This window comes from Mustela erminea, chromosome 4, assembly GCF_009829155.1.
Source record: "Mustela erminea isolate mMusErm1 chromosome 4, mMusErm1.Pri, whole genome shotgun sequence".
Classification (NCBI taxonomy): Eukaryota; Metazoa; Chordata; class Mammalia; order Carnivora; family Mustelidae; genus Mustela; species Mustela erminea.
The window spans coordinates 40,987,065-41,008,464 of NC_045617.1; the positions used below are offsets into that span (position 1 = coordinate 40,987,065).

General features: G+C 47.0%; 1 protein-coding gene across 8 annotated transcripts in view; it reads right to left on the reverse strand.

The window, feature by feature from the left end:
- The window catches only part of ANKRD6 (ankyrin repeat domain 6), a 66,690-nt gene that overhangs the window by 17,071 nt on the left and 28,219 nt on the right, over window positions 1–21,400 (reverse strand). For 2 of the 8 annotated variants that reach the window (XM_032339061.1, XM_032339056.1), the window contains exons 1-8: window positions 17,807–17,895; window positions 15,467–15,804; window positions 11,368–11,466; window positions 9,504–9,602; window positions 5,247–5,345; window positions 3,760–3,858; window positions 1,721–1,819; window positions 433–510 (exon numbers count right to left, since the gene is read on the reverse strand). In XM_032339061.1, the coding sequence (XP_032194952.1) occupies window positions 433–510; window positions 1,721–1,819; window positions 3,760–3,858; window positions 5,247–5,345; window positions 9,504–9,602; window positions 11,368–11,466; window positions 15,467–15,760 (867 nt within the window). In that variant the 5' untranslated portion in view covers window positions 15,761–15,804; window positions 17,807–17,895. Of the gene's footprint in view, window positions 1–432; window positions 511–1,720; window positions 1,820–3,759; window positions 3,859–5,246; window positions 5,437–9,503; window positions 9,603–11,367; window positions 11,467–15,466; window positions 15,805–17,806; window positions 17,906–21,400 lie in introns of those variants that run through there. The other 6 variants (XM_032339062.1, XM_032339057.1, XM_032339063.1 and 3 more) reach the window with 5 other exon arrangements.

Below are 21,400 nucleotides of genomic sequence, written 5' to 3' on the forward strand. Positions count from 1 at the left end.
CTTTCTCTAGGAAAGGCCCCTTCCAACCACACAGTCAAATGGATACAGCTGTCTTCCTAACGTGCCTGTCCTACTTGTTCAGGGCATTTGCCCCAAGCTCGTCAATCACGATCCTCTTCTGTATCATTTAAACCAGAACTTTTTCCCCAAGCACTTGGGGAGTTAAAGTCCACAAAGCCAGTAAGGACCATGATCCAGCCACAGAGAAGAAAGAATGCCCACGTATGAAGACGAACTGCTGAAACTTATGTCTCTGGTTCTAGTTATCCTGGGGGCCTACACGGATTCCTACATTTTCCACTGCCTGATTGTGAACCCATCAATTTCCTACTAAAGGTAGTTTGAATTGGCTCCAATAGATGGTCACCAGAGAATCCCAACAACTTTGCAGCCCCACATCAGCCATATAATGGAAAATCCAATAAATCCTACCTGGGGAGCTTTAGTGAGGAGAAGAGCAACTTCCGGATTATTGTGGTAGCGCGCAGTCTCCAGTGGAGTCTGGCCTGCCTAAGGAAAGGCACAGGGGAGGACAAGTGAGTAAAAGACACCAGCCCTGCCCACACCTAGCCACCAGCGGGGACACTCAGCCACACCGCAAGCTCAACAGATACAGTCACACGTAAGACCTGGCCCTGCTCTTGAGGCCCACCGCGGTCAGTGGGGGAGCCAAGTCACACCCAAGGGCACAGGGACTAGCAGCACACAGCAGCGGTGGGTCAGTGCAGACCCTTGCGGAAGCAAAGCTCTGGAACGCTTGCCCACCAAGGAATCCTTCCTAGAAAAGAGAGGAGGGAATGTGAAAGGCAAGGTCACGGTGGAAGCTTTCAGCGGAAGAAACACAAAGGACCATCACATGCAGCCGAGCAATGAGTCTTCCCTGGAGGACACTTGGAAAGACAGATGAGGCCCCAGCCAGTCTCAGAACCTGGATTGTAAAGAAGAATTAGGAAGCTATGGCCATATGGCAGACTCGAGGGAGATCAAGCCAAAAGGTAGGAGTTGATAACTGAGGGATTCAAAGAAAGGGAAAGACCTCAGGGGACAGGTACGGTGACGCACCACCCGATCAGGTGGGAGCTGTGAGGAGGAGAGTGGGGACTTTTGTCAGCTCCAACACTCCCCAACTCTCCACACAACTGTCCGGCCCCCAGCCCGTCTGAGTCTGTGCTGCTTCAGGAGGGCAGAGACCCCAGCTCAGCCTCAAGGAAGAAAGGGCGCCTGAGCCAGCACCTGCCACAGGGCCCAGCAGAGAGACGGAAGGGGGGAGGTAGGATACTGAGAGAGAGAGAGAAGGGGATTATGGAGAAGAAAATTTTGAGGATGATTAATCTGACGGTCATGTGGCCACTTTTCTGAGAAACCAATCCATGTATACGGCAGGAACTCCCTTTCCATAACATTCACTTGTCAGTTTACTCCGACACCCATGACCTTCCCTTGCCTGGCAGGATGTGCTCACTTGAGCTAGGAGTCTAAAGATAAATGCTCGGGGCTCAACAAACAGTTCATGAGCAAGGCTTCCCTCAAGTCCACCTCTGGGGTCCTCAGCTTTAGCAGAAACCCAGCTCTTACAGAGTAAGGCTGGGGAGCTTTGTGCTTTTTGCAGAGTAAGACTGGGTGAGGCTAGGTGCCCTGCGGGAATGAGGTAGTAACAACACCCTCCATTCTGGAAAGGGGTGGAAATGATTTTCAGAAACATCGTTGCAACTTCACTTACATTATTAACAATGGTCCCATCTGCTCCAGCTTCCAGTAAGATTTTAACCACCTTCTTGTGATTTAGGGCAGCAGCAACATGAAGTGCTGTGTCTCCAGCCTGAAATTAATAAGAAAGGCTGCTAAACTCCATCTGATAATGGTTTCCAGCCCTCCAGTTTTTCATCCCATGGCCTGGTGGTAGCTTTTCAAATTAGGATTGGCCTTTGATAGGGAATCCTTAGTTCAAGGGTTATGTGGTTCTCTTTTGAGAGGTCTCTTTAAAACGACCTACATACAAAGATCACATTCCTCTCCGAGGGAGGATAGTAGAAATCACAGAATTGAGTACAGAGGGCAAAGTAAATGCTGGGCTGGGGTTGTTGAGAACGGCGAGACCTGAAGCCTTCACCAAGATAGGATAACGGGCACCTAGCCAGGGGCCAGCAGGCTAGCCATCACAGGGCTCTGAACCACGTCCATCTGCCCAGGCACAGGATCCCTTGGTTTCTGAGTACTAGAATGAGCAGAAGCTGGGAGAAAGTGGCTACTTCTACAAGTGCTGTGGGGGTGGGGGGGTGGAACCCCAGCCCTGCAGCACCTGTGGGAATGTAAAGAGCCCACTGGGAATCCCTTCGCAGGCTCAGGGGGTTCTTCATTTGGGTGCAGTCACTGAAAGAAAATCAGTGTTCACCTAAGACCAGCAGTTTTTAACCTCTTACCAAGTAGCCTATAATAAAGTTCATATTTTCTTCATACAAAAGATGGTCAGTCAACTACGGAAGGAGGCTATGGACAACGGCAGCTTCATGGGCCAGTCCCCAAGCAAAGGATATAAACAAATGAGGCAAATACAGATGTGAAGTAATCTGTTCTCTCCCACTGGGTGAGCAGGTCAAGTTCTGGATGATGGGTTTTCTTGGACAGCATGGAAATCCACCTGCCCCGTGGCCCTCGGCCCCCAGGAGTAGCCAGGGCAGTTGTGGTTCACTGCTGAGTCACTTAGTTGTGTGGGTGCTGGGGGATGCTCTCCAGCAGGGGTTTCCAACCTTGGCTGCAAACTGGAGTCAGCTGGGAGCTTTGAGAACTGTTGCCACCCCAGTCACAGCCCCCAGACCCTGATTGAATTGTTCTGAAGTGTGCATTGGGCATGGGGATTTCTCAAAGCTCTCAGGGGACTGAAACATCCTGCCAAGGTTGAGAAACACAGGTTCGTGGGAGCTGGCTAAGTGTCACCTGTCTGATGAGCTAGAAGCCGCTGGAAGCCTGGAGAATGACAGGAGTAGGTATCTAGCTGGGCCAGTGGTTCTCAATCCTATCTGCACACTCCGGTCAAGAGCTCTTTAAAAATCCCACTACTTGGATTCTGGTCTTTTAAAACTGCTGTAGGATTCAGTAGTGGTATTTATAATTTCCCTGTTGATTCTTAATATGCAGTGGGAGTCAGGAACCACTGTTAATGGCACACAGTTAATCTGAATAATGATCTGTTTTTAAAATTTCAGATATATGCACCCATACTCAGAAAAGACATTGTTATCACTAAATATCAAGTAAATATCAAGACATTTAACAAATTGAAGCTACTGTAAGTCACACACATTACCATAGGACACTGTAATAATCACAGCTTTATGGCAAACCCCCAGGATATGGCATAGATGCTGATCACATACCCGAATTTTCAGAGATCAGAGACTCCATCAGCTCCAAGTGGCAGTGCAAGGAGCAGAACTCACGGAGTCAGGAGACACTGAATTCCCTTGCTTATTAAGCCACATTCCTCTCTGTGGGTTTCGTTTGTAAAAGCATTATAAGCAAAACCTGCCCCAGGATCTTCAGAAAGTCTTTGATATGCAAATATGGAGATATGCACAGGAACGGGAAGAGCAGGCTCCCTCCAGGAAGCCAGATAAACCAGGACCACAGATCTCCTCGCAACAGTCACGCCTCATCCCAGACTAGAGGCTCCCAGCAGCCTCTAACCCGGCTTGTGCTAACACACCTGCCAGCCTTGTGGGAAGGGGGCCCGGTAGCTGTGGGGAGGACACATGCACTGACCTGGTTCTTTTCATGGACAGAACAGAAAGCACTGAGGAGGAGCTTAATGATGGACAAGTGATTATAGCGTGCAGCAACGTGCAAACAGGTGTCGCCTGCCTGCGGACAGAAATCAAACTCTGAGCACAATCTGAGCAGTTACTGGGGAAAGGAAAAAAAAAAAAAAGAAAAGAAAAAAATGATTAAAAAACTGGCAGACTAGCAGATGTTCAAGGTTATCAGCCTGAACAGGAAGCCTTCGCTTTCCCATGGATGCTCCACCACGACACCCACAGCTTTGGCTGCTGTCTGCGGCTCCGTGGGTGTTCTGCTGTGCAGACTCTGGGCTTTCAGGTTTCAGATGCTAAATGCCCGCTCCCCACGAGGCCTTCACCAGAGCCAAGGCAGGCTCTCTCTGCTTACCCAGCGCTTGACAGGAACCCATTCACCACAGCCCCTACAGCCCCATGCTCTGGAGCACATGGAATGAAGACCAACAGCACTGCTTTAGAAACAAGCCCTTTTCCATCATGGATTCCTCATGGCTCAAAGGACAGCGTGGCAGGGAGAGCACTCAGATCTTAAGATTACACGTGTTCTTAAAAAAGTTCGAGCTGCGTTGCATTTGAGTAGGACCCCAATATCTCATATGGGGCAGAGCAGTCTGGGGGAGCAGAGGAGGAGGCAATCACTGGCGTAAAACAGGGCATTCAGAGAAAAACCTCACGATCAATATCTTCCTGAGTGGTCACCAGCTAAACCGCTCACAGAGAAACAAAACTGGAGACAAAGTCAGGACGTTCTGCGGTGTTTTCTTGATATTTTCATTCAAACTTTGTCTAGAGACAACGGCCACTCAGCATAACCTTCTCCCCTGGATTAAGAAGCATCCAAGCTCAGAGCTCTGGTCCAGGGCATTCTAAGACCCACTCTGGAGGAGTCTGCCTTCAAAGACCATTTTTTGAGAGGAACCCCAGTCGGAGTCTCTAGTCGAGGAATGAGGCCGGGGACTTTTAAAGGAAAGACGCTGCTTGTGGAGGGAGGGGGCATGCCCACGTGACCTCAACGGTCAGGAATCCTCTAAGAACTAGACCCATCAGCTCTTCCCAAGGGCACGTCCCTGACTGATTTGTAGACGCAGGCCCTGGAGCATCAGAAGACCTTCCCTGGATGGTACCACCTGACATTCGCTGACTGTACAGCACTATGCGGGCAGAGATTTTCTGGACTCATTTGCAAGCGCATGCTAGGAGAAACATTGAAACAAACCCAGGCTGAGGAGCAGAGGGGAAAAGGATGGGAGAAAAGCAGTGTTTGAGTCTTGATTCCCCTTCTCCTGCCCCTGGCCGACCACTCAGGACGTAGCCAAAAAAACGAACACTTTTTAGACAGTCCCCAAACACGTTTCACATTTTCATTTTCTAGCTGTTAATACTCAAGTATGCTTTTAGGGTTACTTTCCAAGGGGACACAAGAGAGCGCGAGAGAAGCCGGATTTGTTCACCCACATTATTTTTGAGGTCGGCACGGGACCCGCCCAGCAGGAGGACGCGTGTGCTCTGGGAGTGGCTGTTCTGGCAGGCCAGGTGCAGAGCGGTGTTTCCCGCCTTGGAGAGAGGCAAGAGAAGGGAGGACACGTTAGCAACTCGCTTCTTGGCAGACCTGCACCAGGCAGGCTTCGCAGAAGGTTGACGGATACTTGCAAGGAAAAAAAAAAAAAAAAGGTCAATGCTCACATTCTCTGCTTCCTGCTTCCTGATTGGTGACCCCGGCAGAGGGGTTTCAGCCGCAAGAACAGTTAATAGGGAATCCAGAAAGCCACAAGAATCCCATCGGTCATAAAACCTTGGCTCTGCAACTTACTAGTTGAAAGTCACTGGTCAAGGCTCTTCATATGCTGTCCTGAATTCCTTACCTGTAAAATGGAGTGTGACCCCTACATCCTGAGGCCGTGAGGATTAATCAGGAGTACCCAGGAGAGTGTTTACTTAATGGCAAAATGCTGTGCCCGCATGCTGCCTTGCACTCATTTTGGAGAGGACCACAGCCTTCACACCCAACACGGGTAACAGCTGTGGCTACCATACTCCACCAATGGAGTAAAAGCAACAGAGGCCAGGTCCTGTGGGGGCAACTAATGGAGATTAACTTGTATGCCTTCTGCAAACTGTCCGTTCTTGCATTTTCCTTGAAACGTCAAAATTGGAACCATGGTCAAGGTACCCACCCAGCAGGCAACACAATTACGTCCACCGCTTATCATACAGATGGAGACCCTCGTGCTTTTGGGGCTCCACCAGCAATATGCCATTTCACAGAGACAACCAAGCGTCAGAATAATGTCTAGAGCAATCTTTCAGAAAGAATCCATGACACAAACAGAATTTTAAAACCGTGCAAAGAGCGCCTGCAAGGCTGCTGATAAAAGTGACAAGAAATGCGGACAGCGTAAGAAGAGATTCGGTGTTCCTCTGAGCGAGCCTGGGAGCATGCGGGGGGTGGAGTCTACAGGCTCAGTGACTGCTGGGCTGAGCTACAAAGTGGGCTACCGTGACTGTGTGGGCTCGGAGCTGTTCACTGTCTGCTTACAGCCCTTCCTCACCCCAGAGCTGCGACCCACCTCACTGTCTGCCCAGACTCCAACAACGTTCTATTCCTCAACTTCTTGAAAATAATGAGTTTTATTTTTAAAAGCAAAACGAAACACAGCACACAGAGAAAAACCGTATGTTGCTGGATCACTTACCTCCCCTCGCATACCCTTTGCTCTAAGTAGCCTGGGTAGAATCTTTCTTGCTCACTGCTCCCTCCACGGAGCCTGAAGGTTACAAGCCTGAGGGCTTAGTGAGCTCCCTCGTTATCAACCTTCTACTGCATCAGAGTCACCTGGTGGAGCTGTTAAGACTAAGGGTGCTCAGCTACCCTTCCAGGGACTCTGATTTACTTGGCCTGGGGATGGAGTCTAGGCGGGTCAGGTGTCAGCCCCAGAAGTCCTCAACTCCGGAAAGCCCTGGACCCAGGGAAAAGTGGGACAGCCTGTCACTCCAGGCCTGGTTACCAGGTAAGTTTACTCCCTCCCCCCATGGTTTTTATTTAAATTTTTCCAGGAGATTTTTAAAGCACAGACAGGTAGGGAGCCACTGCTAGCTTAGCTCTCAAAAACAAAGGATCGGCCCACATTTTAAACACCCCATTCCCGGTGCAAGGGTTTGGCCCCTGGCTTGGTGTAATTCTTACAGCACGGGCAGTAGGTTGTCTCAAAGGTGTTGGCTTCGTGGCAGTTACTTAACGTGTTGAAATAAAAGGAATCTGATGGTTCTAGAACCATACACCAAGCTTTGCTTTGTTAATAAGAAAATATCAATTACCCTGAAAAATACTTGGATTGAGAAAATTAAAAACCATGGGTTAGAACACACAAATGAGGGGCGCCTGGGTGGCTCAGTGGTTTGGGCTGCTGCCTTCGGCTCGGGTCATGATCTCAGGGTCCTGGGATCGAGCCCCGCATCGGGCTCTCTGCTCCGCAGGAAGCCTGCTTCCCTCTCTCTCTCTCTCTCTCTCTGCCTGCCTCTCTGCCTACTTGTGATCTCTGTCTGTGAAATAAATAAATAAAATCTAAAAAAAAAAAAAAAAAAAAAAAGAACACACAAATGATGGTATATTCAGACACTGGAATATTACTGGGCGAGAAATGGAATGAACTAGCCTCACATGTAACATGGAGGACGCTCAAATACGTGAGAAGAAGATGTCAGGCATGAAATGCTGCTGCATACTCTACGACTGCTTTACATGATGTTCTGGGAAAGGCCAAGCAGGTCGGCAGTTGCCAGGAGCTGGGAGCCAGGAGGTGGGTGGGTGGGAGATCGCCACCCAGGGACATAAAGAAGTCTTTGGGGCGATGGAAACATTCTATATCTTGATTGTGGAGGTGATTACACAACTGTGTACATTTGCCAAAACTCACACAATATACCTAAGAGGCTGAACTTTATTGTGTATGGATTGTACTTTGGGAGCTGACATTTAGAAAATGTGACCTAAGTGGGAATATATAGGCAGCGGGCGTTTTTCCGTCCCGAGTAACGCGTACTTATTCACCAGACTGGGGCTGATACACTCCCTGAGTAAGTTCTTACACAACAGAATGTTCTTACACAACAGAGGATCGTTCAACCTTAAAAAAAAAAAAGAAATTCTATCATTTGGGACATGTATGAACCCAGAGCACATTATGCGAAATGAAATAAGCCAGACAGAGAAGCAAATACAGGAAGTATCACTTACATGTAGAGGGTGGGGAAAACAGGGAAGCGCTGGGAGAGGGGTATAGAGTTTCAGTGGTAAGACGGGTGTCCTCTAACATACAGCATGGTGACTGTGGTCGATAAACTGTGTCTGAAGAATAGAACTGAAACGTTTACATCAAAAACTTTTTAGAACCGTAAACATGAGACGATGGGTGTGTTCGTTAGCCTGATGGGGGTAATCCTTGTACAACATACACATATCTCCAGTCATCACTTTGCACGTTCTCAATACCTTACAATTTTATTTGTCCGTCATTTATACCTCAGTAAAGCAGAGGAAAGGGCCTTTTTAGAGGCTTTGCCGGAGGACGTGGCTGGTGCAGAACGTGGAAGTCCTGTTCTGGGACAGCACCTACCTTTGTTTGTGACAGTCTCTCTTGTGGTTTTCTGCAATGCCTTTGGGGCCCCATACAGGACAGGAGGCAGTATGGTGGCTCAGAGGGACTCAGGCTAGTTTATGGACCTGACTGTGTCATGAACAAGTCATGTGTCTTCGCTGACACTGCTGGCTCCCAGCTCAGGCTTCCCTATCCATGAACTGGGAACCACTGGCTTCTCAGAGTTCCAGGATTTACGATACAACATGGGTCTGCCTGCAACTCCTGTTCCAGACAATATTACCACTCTGAAGAAATGAAGCAGCCACCAGTCTCCCAGGCAGTGGCTCAGGCATGATCGGAGATCTTACGATGCATGGACTGCTTCTTTTCCTCATGCTTTTGTCCCATGAGGGAACCATGAGAAACATTAAACCAGTAGACGACAGCGCAAAGCTATGTGGAGTGCCACGGGAGCTCTGCAGGAAACAGCCTGATGGGCCTTCAGGGAGGGAGAGGCCACTGCCCTGGGAGCCCAGGTTGCAGGTTTATAGGTGGCCATGAGGAGCAGGCTTTCCCCAAGGAAGCGGGGTGGGGGCGGGGACACGGTGAGCCCATTCTGATAACACAAGAGGCACATACTGGGAGAGGCTCAGGGAAGAGGCTGCCGACAGGCTGAGGCCCCTCCAGGGAGGCCCGAGGAGACAGCGTCAGGCGGGGGAGCTTTACTGGAAGTCTCCTGAGCGGATGAGGAGCAGGATGAAGAAGGGACTAGGCAAAGTGGCCAGTCTGCGGTGAGGCTTCTGCAGAGATGCCTTTATTACTAATGAGCACAGAAGGAGGGGGATGAGACATGATAAGAGACCGGAGGGAGACAGGACGATGCAGGAGAAGAGGTGCTGCTGGCCCCTCCCTGTCTCCAGGAGGAGGGGCTGCTTGCCCAACCCGGGTAAACCAACGGGAAAGCGGCAAGATCCTGGAGAATTCAGAGGAAGACTTTTTGCTCACCATGGAGATTAGGTTTCATTTCCCCTGCTCCCCCCAGCTCCTGCTTCACTACGAGGAGGCTCACCCAGGGACGACAGCCCCCACCGTCCTCACCTGTGAACGGAGCCTTCTAGCATCTGCGGGGCCTCACCTTGTTCTTGGCAAGCACGTTGGCTCCTGCTTTAACGAGCAGTTTGGCTGACTGGCTAAAACCGTGCCAGGATGCTTCGTGTAGGGCCGTATTCCCGTCCTGAGGAACACAGATGGAGACAGAAAGCACATTACCCGAGACCTAATTCATCTCATTAGAATCGATACATCATAGTGTATTTCCGGGGCACACCACAGCTCTTTTCTCAAATGGGGCTTCTCATCGGAATCACAGAGCCCAGAAAATGATTTCACCGGCTAGTTTCTCCACTCTCCCAGAAATGGTACATAACAAGAAACATTTTATATTTTTAATTTAAAATTTAAAAATGGGGGGTTGGGGCAGAGGGGGAGGGGGAGAGAGAATTTTAAGCAAGCTCCACCCCCAGCATGGAGCCCAACTCGGGGCTCGATCCCATGACCCTGAGATCATGACCTGAGCTGAATCATGTCGGATCCTTAAATGGCTGAGCCGCCCAGGCGCCCCAGCAAGTACCATTTTGGATGATGTACAATAGATGCCTTAAGGCATCAGAGCTTCAATCTCTCCGGGAACCCCAGTTGAGAAAGGCTCATCCATAGGACACATTTAGCAGGAACATGATGTTCATTCCTTCCCACCTCCATTACCCCTTGCTCCTGGCCCCAGAGAGGACTCTGCAAAGATCAGGCAAGTGAGGAGTCCAACGTCATAAGCTGCCGGGCCCAGGAACTGGATAGGCAGAGTCTTCTCTTTTTCTTCACCCAAATTTAATCTCACCCGGTTTAATCCAAAAAGTCTCAGGGACCAAAACAAATAAGCAGACCCTGAGACAACAGTGACTTGTAAAGAAGATAAACAAGTGTTCCCCATATGTGGCTTTTTAAATAAAAGTCAACCAATTAACACACACAGTTGGTATTTGCTTCACTTCCTCTAATAGAAATATTAAGTGCAGTGAAGTAGTGGGGTAGGGCTGAGAGGGCTGGGGTTACAGGGGGGAGAAGCATGCAGAGAGGTGGAGCTGGGCTGGGGGCAGGCGGGTGCACTGTTGGTCACATCTGGCCGCTGGCTTTGGCTTCTCTTTGTCCACACCACGAGACTGGCTGAATGGCATGGATACCCTCAAGGAGAAGGCTAGGTAGGGTCTCAAAGGCCTGGGAGGGGGGTGGTGCTAGGGATGGTAGTGGCCATGTGTGGGCTGGCCCGGGTGGACCAACTGAACACCGCAGGAAGCAGAAGGAAAAGTGACTGGATGGGGACACTGGTGAGGGGGCTTCTGGTGTGCTGATAATGATCTGGTTGCTCACCAAGGGAGGCTCAGTCAGTGAAAACTCATTGAACTGCACACTTATAATTTGCATATTTTTCTGTATATGTAGGACACTTCGTTAAAAAGTTGTCTAAAAATGTAAACACGGGCTGAACTGCACTTAATGACAAAGTTCCCTGTTTTAAGATTAACAATTTAAAAGCAATGATTAGTATAAAATATATCATTGGGATTTCTTAAAGAAATGATTTTGTTCATTTTTTTCCTTCCAATATATTTCCAATTAATTCTAATATGTATATATATTTTTAAAGGAGGGTGAGCAAGTTAATTTGAGTCCAGGGCAATGCCTTCCCCCAGCCAGGCCTCCACAGGCCTCATTATGTCTAGACTTTTTTCTTTACCATTTACATATGTGGTTGCCCACTGCTGCCACAGAACAGGGGGAGGAATAAAAGAATATGATTTGTTGGGATATGAGATACTCTTTCAAAAGAAAGTTGGGCTGGTTTATCATGTTAAAGCATGAGTGAGAAGACTTAGGAAGGATAACATCTCAAACGGTCACAAGATCCCAAAGCAGGGTCCTCAGGCAGCCATGTCCCCCATCACCTTGTCTTGGCGGTCCAGAGCACAGCCTTCCTGGATGAGCGCCGCGATGACGTCCGTGTTCCCCACCACTGTGGCCCGGTGCAAGGCAGTCTGATCCCCCTGCAGAGGGACGTGGAGGCAGGAACAGCAGTCAGCTCTCCCAGCCCTGCCCTGCAGCACTCCCTGCACTGCTCTGACACAAGGACATCTCCTGTCCTCCACCGGAGCAGACCAGCCATCATGCCAGGCAGAGCTCTTCTGTTCGCAAACTCAGTGGGGAACTTCAAACCAACCACAGAACAGCTTCAGAGCTGACCTCAGAATGAGGGTCAGGCACTCCCCTGCCGCCCCAAGGAATGGCAGTGTTCAGAGATATGACTGTCAGGTCTGTGGAAAGTGGGTCTGAGAGCTAGACCGCGTGTACCATGCAATTAAGCCAGCAATCTTTACTCCCTGCTGAGTCCTCTATTTGCCTGCTCTCGTTCAGAGGCATCACGACCCGGCTGTGTCAGCTAGCAACACTCGTGATTTGATGAAGGGCGCATATCTGCTGATCGACTTATATGGGCTGAGGGCAATGCAGCGGTTTATACCACGTCGTCTGACTCCAGGGGCTATAAGCTATCACTGCATACGTCTGTGCGGCCTCTTCTGATATGTCATCACAGCATCCTTGCTGATTCATGCTGCCTTTTCTTTAGGATCAGCTGCCGGGGATTGCTGACCTTCTCTTTCTGCATCAGGGCGGCAAAGGGAACTTGACCCTTTCCCCTAAGTGCATTTGAGAGAAAGTAAGATGGTCCAGATAAAAGAAAGTTCCGAAGTCTGTGAGAGCACATCTCATCTCTGACATGTACTCAGGAAATCAAGTCGAGACAAATTAAGTCTGGCCTGGGGTCCAAACTGGAATGGGGAGGTAAGTGAACAGTGTGGAAAACTTCTGGCAGGGAGGAAGGGGTGCAGGCAAAGGGGACAGGAGATGTGAATCTTGCACACTCTTGGGAGATACCTGGCACTTCACTGGGGCTCAGTTTCTTAACCTGCACCTGTAAAAGGAGGGTAGGTGCTCCCCCAGGTCTGTCCCTTCCCTTCTTGGGTTCTAGGATTTGGCTGGTAAGAGTTCTGCACAAAACGTTCTAGTGGAGCACCAGAGGGGCAAAGGACATGGCCCAGGGCATCCCTCATCTTCAGCCCAAGAGAGGAAAGAGACTATTATAAGACAAAAAGTATGGAGCTTTTTAAAAGAGGGTTGCAGTGATACCTAAGAACTGCCTTAATGAAGTACTGCTTCTACTTACTGAACACCTTGGAATCTAGAACAATAGCAATGCGCATTAAAGTCACTTGACCCAAATAGAAATTCTGGAGGTGGATGGTCATAATGGCTGTACAACAGTGCAAACGTGCTTAATGCCACTGAACTTGTACAGTTAAAAATGGTTAAAATGGTAAATTTTATATTACATGCGTTTTATCACAATAAAAAGCACTTAATGCTATTTAAAACACACGTTTACTTTCTTAAAATTAAAAAAAAAAAACTCCCTTTAAAAATCCATGAGGGGAAGTGATTTTTATTTTTCTCCGTTATAGTTTTAAATAGTTTCCTACTTTTTATACTTAACAAATACAGTTTTAGCCACAGGAAAAACTGCTATTTATTGAAAGTCTACGTTGTAACAATACACCGATAATGGGACTGTCCGTGTCTCGGACTCTTTTCTCACTATTCATGTGTAGAATGTAAGGGATTTCCAAAGTGATGGGAGCACATCCAGCTCCAGTATTATGATTTGTCCACTGCCCGCAGCACGACTATTATGAGCCCTCCCCCTCAGCATCCTAAACCATTATTCCCATTACACATTAGGTTTAGACTGGGTTTTCTTCTTGACCACCTTCCCAGAGACCCCTTACTCAAAGAGAACCCTTTCTGCACGCCTGCAGTCACAAGAACGTGGCCCTGGTGGGTGGGTGCAGGAGGCACATCAAACCATTACACACTCACTTCGAACATTCTAGGAACTATTTCCAGAGGCCACGCACTATGTCCAAACAAGTCATCCTATGAGAAACTGCCCAAGTTTAATTTTAAAAAATCTATGGGAGAATTTCCAAGACTGCCATTTCCCCATCAGAACGGTGACAGGTCTTCCCCAAACGGGCCTCAAGTGCAACTTACAACCTGAGGAGAAAGATGGTGCTCTGGACTCGGCAAGAAGGGGAGACTGCAGCCCGCCCTCCAGGGGTAAACACTGATGGGGCCATTTAAAATTCCCACAGACTGCGGGCACTCGAATCTACACTCTGCACTGATGAGAACAACCCTGTCATAGAACAGAACTTAACCATTTGATCTGTGTTGTGCACAAAGCCCAGAACTCATGGGTTGTGTCAGCCACTCTTCGGTCCGAGCCAGAGCACGAGGGGCCTCGGCCGGTTGGGGCACAGTCTAACCTAAGCCTTGCTGCAGGTCAAGTGCTTTATCCTGTTTCACAAGCTGCCCCTCAATCACGAGTTTATGCAGCTTTGGAGCCAGAACATCACTATTATTTATGACTTGCTCTCAGCAGGAATCTTCCATTTTTGCTTCCCTGGAGAGGTCTTTCCTTTGTGAAACTCTAGCTCAACGAAAGAAGCTAAATCTAACTTTTGGTTTAGCCTTCAAAAGTAAATTTCCAGACGGATTATCAAGACTCAAGGAGATCTAAGGACTTGGGTGAGGCTTCCGTGAGAACACTAACTGTCCTAAGCCACTGGCACAGGTGTCTCTCCCAGAGACCCTTGAGGGGCACTGCCTGTCTCCAGACCACCGCTTCCCCTCCGTCTTCACTGCCTCAGAGACCTCACTCTGAGCCCGGGGCCTGGCCTCATCAGTTGGCTAGAGACTGCGGAGAGGGCCAACGTCAGCCTTTCCCCACCGAAAGTGGCTGTCCTTCAGTCATGGGACGGTTCTGGAGGACTGAGGAAGGGACTTTCTCGGCTTATAGACACCAGCTACTCGAAAGTTATGAGGATAAGAGCTGAAGGCCACTCAGAGAGATAGGAAACCTATAAGCAAAGGGCCACCCTGGGCTATCTAGCTCAGGGCTACTCTTCCCCAGAACACACAACCCAGTCGAGCGCCTGAGACTCTCGACTGAAACAGGGCCTCCTGTTTTCCTCCTATAAAATTTACTGTGGAAGTATTTCCTCTTTGAAACAGGAAACAGAAAACCACCAAGCGTGTCCTTAATATACACTTATTAGCAGACTCAGGCAGCAACTTTGACACAATCCTTATGTCTATATTATCTAAATACACCATGAAATTCTGAAACTTTGAAAAAAAATGCTGGAAAAAGTATGACACGCTTAACAGCACTCAATAGTTATTTGTTCAGTAAATATTTATTGACCTTCCACTACACTCCAAGGGTATCTAATTCTCATTTTATTAATAAAAAAAATTTAAAAAGCGAAAAAACTAAGGCTCAGTGCTGTTCAGTGCCTACCCAAGGATAACCAGCTAATTCGGGATAGCATGGTTGGGCCGGAATTCAAATTGTCAAGGCTCTTTGCACTCAACTCCAAGCTATTTCCGCCCCATGAGTCAATGAACCTCAGTGCAGGCCTTAAAAAAGATCAGCTGCCTCTTGATGGCATCCCCTGGCTGAGTGCTTAGCACAAGGCCATGGCCACTCCAGGCGCCCAAGAAGTATCTATTGAATGATTAACTACAAGGAAGCAGAAGGAAAAACACTGCAGCTGGAAACATCGAGAGCCAGCCACCTTGCAGTTTGGCACTTCAGGCTGGAACATGCTGACCTGTTTGCAAAGTGTGTGAACTGCCAGCCCTCAATGTTTCTGACTTCAGTGTTGCTCACTTATGGAACTGAAAGGCTTTGGAACCTCTGAGGTCTACATCTTTCTTGTGAAATACTTTTAGTGTTCTCTCTCCTACGTGGTGTAAGAGAACGGGCTCAACGCACACAGATGCCGAAGCTAAGCTCATGGAAGAAACCTGAGTCCCACTAAGACGGAACACGTCCCTCTTCAGGATGGATCCCCCCAGGTGGCACAGATGGACATGTCGCCAGGAAGCCCAGAACGGTGCAGGTGTGCAAAGCGAGTTGCTGACCTCTTTTTCTCTCTCTGATCTTCTAGGGTTCTTCCTAGCCTTTCTTCTCTGGTTTTTCTTATTTTTTTCTTCCTTCGTGGCTTTTATGTTGGCCACAGGGTCCTGGACTATTTCTGAGGCGGGGGCCGTGTGGTTGCTCATTGACCAATCAGAGATGGCATTAGAGCTCCAGTGTGAGTTGACAGGATTGGCCGGAAGCAAGAGGGAATTTTCTCCTGGAGTTGCATATTCTAAAGAACTGGTTTCCACAGGTGGAAATTCATAATAATCCCATTCCAGGCCACTGGAGGTCATTCTTCAACTAATTCTCTGTCCTTACCATGACATTAGGAATGTATCTGTAGAATATGAAGTTAGGAGTAAATTCCTCACAACATTAACATTCTCTATTTCTATCCATCATCAAGGCAGGTAACTTCTGAACTGATTTTTTTCCAAAAATGAATGTCCCACCTTCTTTAAAAAAAACACCCACAGTTTTTGTCTGCAAATTCTTGCATGAATGTTAAAGCTGATCACCAACAGGCACAGTAAATATGAAGAGAGCCATGAACAATATCCCGGCAAGTTGCTTCAGAACTAGTGAAGATCAACGCTACCTTCTCCTTTCCCAACCATTTTTACACTGTTTTGTTGCTGTGTTTTTGTTTTGTTTTGTCTTGATTTAAGTTATCAGGGAGAAGCAACGTTCACATTGTCTGATTAGGGCAAGAAGATGCAAGAAAAGGCATTATTCCAATAAAGGAAATGAAGGCGCTCCTGTCTAAAGGTAGCGCTGCATTACCTTTGGCTGCCATGTCTCCCCTCCTTGGCTACCTTGTGAAAACTCCTACTTTACTTCCTACCTTGCCCGATATAAACACCCCAGCCTGAGAGAAACTTCTAGGAAGTTAGCATGGCTTCGCTGCATAAGAACACAATGATTCTCGGAGCACAAGACCTGAAGCAGGACTTGGTTAGGAATGGGTTAGCACCCTGGTGTGGGAGCCTAGCCAGCATGGCCAGTGACGACTTTAATTACGCAAAGAGAAGATGTGATGCATCAAACAGGTCTACACCAGCAACCACGTGTTCTGCCTTTTCTGTGGTCAGAATCTCTTCTCTCTCCTTGTATGTTCATCTAAGGAGATGATATATAATCAGGAATGTTATGATGGTTACAGTGTGGGGGAAAAATGTATTATGACTCAAGATAGAAATCAATAGCCAAAAGCTAAATCAGCATCTTTTGAAAGTAACATTTTTGATGACCCAATAGGTTCCAAATATAACCAGAGATTTATGAATAATACCAGACAGCCTTCTGACTGTACATAAAATAATGACATTTAGTTATTTCTTTACAAATGCTGTCTGTCACATTTCTGTGTCTGCCAAGTTTTAGAACATTACACAGACAACTAAAGAAAATTAGAAGCACTTTAGTAACCTATACCCTAGCACACCTGAAGGCCTGAAATTTGATTAACACTCTGTAACCACAGTTATTAAAGGTGAATCAGGAAGAGATTATGATAAGTGATAATTCTGTACGATTTTGTGTTCCTCACAAAACTTATTTCTTAGAGTCTTACCACACAAATTAGAGTTGAAATTAGAAAGAGTTTCTGAAAACAGCTTCCAGTCACATTATCACAGCATTTTTTCCTAATAGCTCATAGGAGGACAATTTATATAATCTTATCTATATCCTCCTCTTAGAGAACTTACTTCCTCAAAAGACAGAAGGCAACCCTGTGCACTACATGACATCACCCCAAGTATCCATTTCTGATGGACTCAGAAATGGATACTTGACTCTAAGAGAGTCAGTCAGAGTCTTTCTCTAGATAATCTGAAAGAAGAGACTCCGAGACTGAGTCTTAATAAAGGCATAGCACTAGGGGGAACTCTTTCAGGAGGCTTGCTTTTTCTTGGATTCAATGATATCAGTTATTTTTTCTTTTGAACAGGTCCTCTTTACACTAAGAGAAATCAAGGTGAGAAGAGGAAAATATTAAGTTTTTAGGGCCTACTTTTTTTCTAATGGTAAGCTTGGTCAATGACCTATTTCCAGTAGGCCTTGCCCACACTCACTCAGGTGTGTGTGTGTGTGTGTGTGTGTGTGTGTGTGTGGTATGTATGCTCCTTCATAAGGCAAAATGCCCTCTGAGGTTCTACACTTGGATGGTACTAGATAGGACATGAACCATGATGGGAAAACCACCCCACCCTTACAAACTCTAGCTTGCTACCTAGAATGGATCCCAGGCTTCAAGGGGAAGTTCTTCCCACCAAGGGGACCAAGAAGTGCTAGGAGTGCATCTTCTATCCTCCTGCCTTATCACAGGTTATACTCACATCATCCTGGACATCGAGGTCACAGCCAGCCTTCAGCAAGATCTGGACCACAGAAAGATGGCCCTTATTGGCAGCAAGATGAAGGGGGGTCCGGCCATGCTGTTAATGCAAAGCAAACACTGATTTCAGAATAGGCCATCAAAACCACTGTCCTGGGGGCATCTGGGTGGCTGTTGGTTGAGCTCCTCTGACTCTTGTGTCAGCTCAGATCATGATCTCGGGGTTGTGGGATTGGGCCCTGCGTCAGGCTCTGTGCTCAGCATGGAGTCTGCTTGAGATTCTCTCTTTCTCTCTGCCCCTCCCCCTGCCCACACAGATGTGCACTCTCTCTCAAAACAAATAAATAAATCTTTTTAAAAAATGACCAGTGCTCCGGAGGGGATGGGGACCTAGAGCAAGGTTTACATAGTGGTAGTCCCCACCCCCTTCAGTCTGATAGGCGATCCTTATAAATTTACCAAAAACTCAAATTTTTTAAAGTTTTTTAAGAATCTTATTTATTTGTCAGACAGAAAGAGAGAGAGAGAGTGCATAAGCAGGGGGAGCAGCAGAGGCAGCAGCAGAGGCAGAGGGAGAAGCAGGCTCCCCACTGAGCAAGGAGCCTAATGCAGGACTCAATCCCAGGACCCTGCGATCATGACCAGAGCCCAAGACAGACGGTTAACCAACGGAGCCACCCAGGTGTCCCTTCACCCAAAATTCAAGTTTGTCTCAGTTAACCTTTGTTACTGGCATTGTGATAAATGAATAAAATATGCTAAAAATGTGAAGATTTCCTTCAGTGCATAATTTCTACTCCCCACTCAGCAAACACATAGGAATATGAGGGGTTTCTTGTTTTCTCTTATTTTCTTCCTGGAGCTAATACCCAAGCGTGATGAGGTAGTCACAATGAATTGGATGGGGCAAAAGATGTGAGAGCAGTAAGTCAAGCTAATCAGCCCCAGAAAAATCTGGTTAGTAATTTTTAGAAATTGAAACTATTGGCCAAACTGTTTTGAATAGGTTCCCTCTTTTAATTAATTAATTAATTAATCTATGCATTTCTTTATTGATTCTCCCTTTTTAAGACAAATTTTAAAATTATGACATATTTCAGCCATTCAAAAATACGACTAATATTTTAAATGTACATACCCACAAATCACTTAAAAAAGGAAACCATAGATGTTCCTCGTGAACCCCTCCCAGATTTCATCTCCCTCCGGCTCCAGGGGTAACCATTCTTAAATTTGATACTCTCCATTCTTTTACCATTTATTATATTTTACTACACATTTATTGCCATAAATAATAAACGTGGTTTTACTTATTTTAGAACTGTAAAGAAATAGTATTAAACTTTTTTATCATTTGGCAGTTTTCTTGTCCAATATTATATATTTTAGATTTTTTTTTCATATTGTCAAATGGAGTCCCGGTTCATTTATTCATTATTCACTGACTACTGACGGGCATCAAGGTTCTTTTCAGTGGTTTGTAGAACACCTTCATGTGCACATGTCTCTGTGCCTCTGAGGAGGCTTCTTAGCCCTGTTGTTGGGTCACAGAGGTGACCGTCCTGCAACAGCCCTAACATGCAGGCTCCTGAGGTATGACACAGGGTGACACCGAGAATAACTCTCTTCAGTGTAAATCAACTATGCTGAGAACTGACCTTGCCAAACTCCAAAGTCCTCAAATTCTTTTTTTTTTTTTTTTACAAATGTTGGCTTTTTTTTTTTTTTTAAAGATTTTATTTATTAATTTGACAGAGAGAAATCACAAGTAGACGGAGAGGCAGCCAGAGAGAGAGAGAGAGAGAGAGAGATAGGGAAGCAGGTTCCCTGTTGAGCAGAGAGCCTGATGCAGGACTCGATCCCAGGACCCTGAGATCATGACCTGAGCCGAAGGCAGCGGCTTAACCCACTGAGCCACCCAGGCGCCCCCAAAGTCCTCAAATTCTTAAGGAAACATTATGTTCCCTTTGCTTTCTCCCTCACATTCTCTGTGAAGGAATGTTCTCCCTGCTGCTTCAAAAATCATTTAGCCACGGCCCCCACGCATGTTGAAACACACTCTGTGCATCTCATATGGGTCTCTTAATACTGGGATAGTAGTCTCTTACCACCTTCCAGCACCTCGATAAAACTTTCCAAAGAACTTTATTGATATTCTAGCAGGATAAACCCATTAATGATCTCCATAAAGTGTCAGTTTGCCGTAGGCAACTAGGTGTGGAGGAAAGCAGAGATAGCAGACCATAAAGGATCTTAATTTCTACCCATGAAATGCAATCAAAGCACTAGAATGATTCTGTAAAGAAAGAGGTCAGAGCTCACTTTAAAATTAGAATTCTTAATTAAGAAAAAAGTTGCTCCCAAGAAAGTGGGCTATAAAAAGCCTTCATCAAAAGGCAGTGTCTTAAAAAAAAAAAAAAAAAAAAAAAAAAAAGGCAGTGTCTGAGAGGAGTTGGAGTGACCTTCCCTGGCTAGCAATTGTCTCAGTGCACACTGCTTCACCTTGATTCTTTCAGGGGAAGGTCCACAGCCGATCAGACGGAGCAAAGCAAGCGAGTTCCACTCACTGGGCCTAGTCCCAGGCTCCATCTGTCATCACAAGTCCTTATTGAGGACATCAGATAATGACCTTCAGCAAGTTCCTAAGGCATTATGAAACACAGGGAAGTTTGTCACGTTTGTGAGGAGACAGATGCTTGTGCTGTGAGGAAAGCCGACAGGATGGTGGGACACAAGGGCTTCTGAGCAACCAGAAAAATCTAAACTCTGATGGGGAGAAGTCTTTGCAGAGATCCTGGAAAAGAGGACAAAGGACAAGGAGTCTCTGGGTGTCAGGTCACGGAAGCCCAAGGAATATCCTCGCCAACAACCAGATATGACTGGTTGGAAGTTGAGGCCCAAGGAGGCAAAAGGGTTTGTCCAAGTGAACACAATCAGAAGGCAGAAGGAGATGCTGCTGTGCTTCAAATCAGGTCCCATCGAGGAGGGCACTTTAGAGACTATGAATCGCTGACAAGATGGGCTTGGACTAGAGGCACCTTCCTGATCCAGAGTCAGCAGAGACTCCCCTCTGTGGTGAAAGGACAGGCTGGAGGCAGTGGAGCCTCCTGACAACAAGCCCAGCTCAAATCCCAGCTCTGACTAACAGCACCTGTGTGACTTTGTGCACGACGCTCTCCTAAGCCCATTTTCTCACCTATAAAATAGGAATAGCCTCCACTATCCACTCCATAAAAGCTAGAAATAGGATACATGGGGTAATATCCACTATCTAAGGTGGATTTTCCTTCCCTCCAGCTGTCCTCAGCCCTAACCCCTGAAGACACCCTAACTGTTCCCTCTCCCCCTTGTCAGCTCTGCCCATCTGCCTTAGCAAAGACCGGTGGGATATTTTCAATGGCAAACAGACCTGCGTGAAGGGTTGGAAATGAGATCACTTACACAGTTAGATGAGCTCCTTTTTATATTTTTTAAGGGGGGAGGGGCTGAGGGAGAAGGAGAAAGAGAATCTTTTTTAATTTTTTTTTAAAGACTATTTATTTATTTGACAGATTACAAGCAGGCAGAGAGGCAGGCAGAGAGAGAGAGAGGAGGA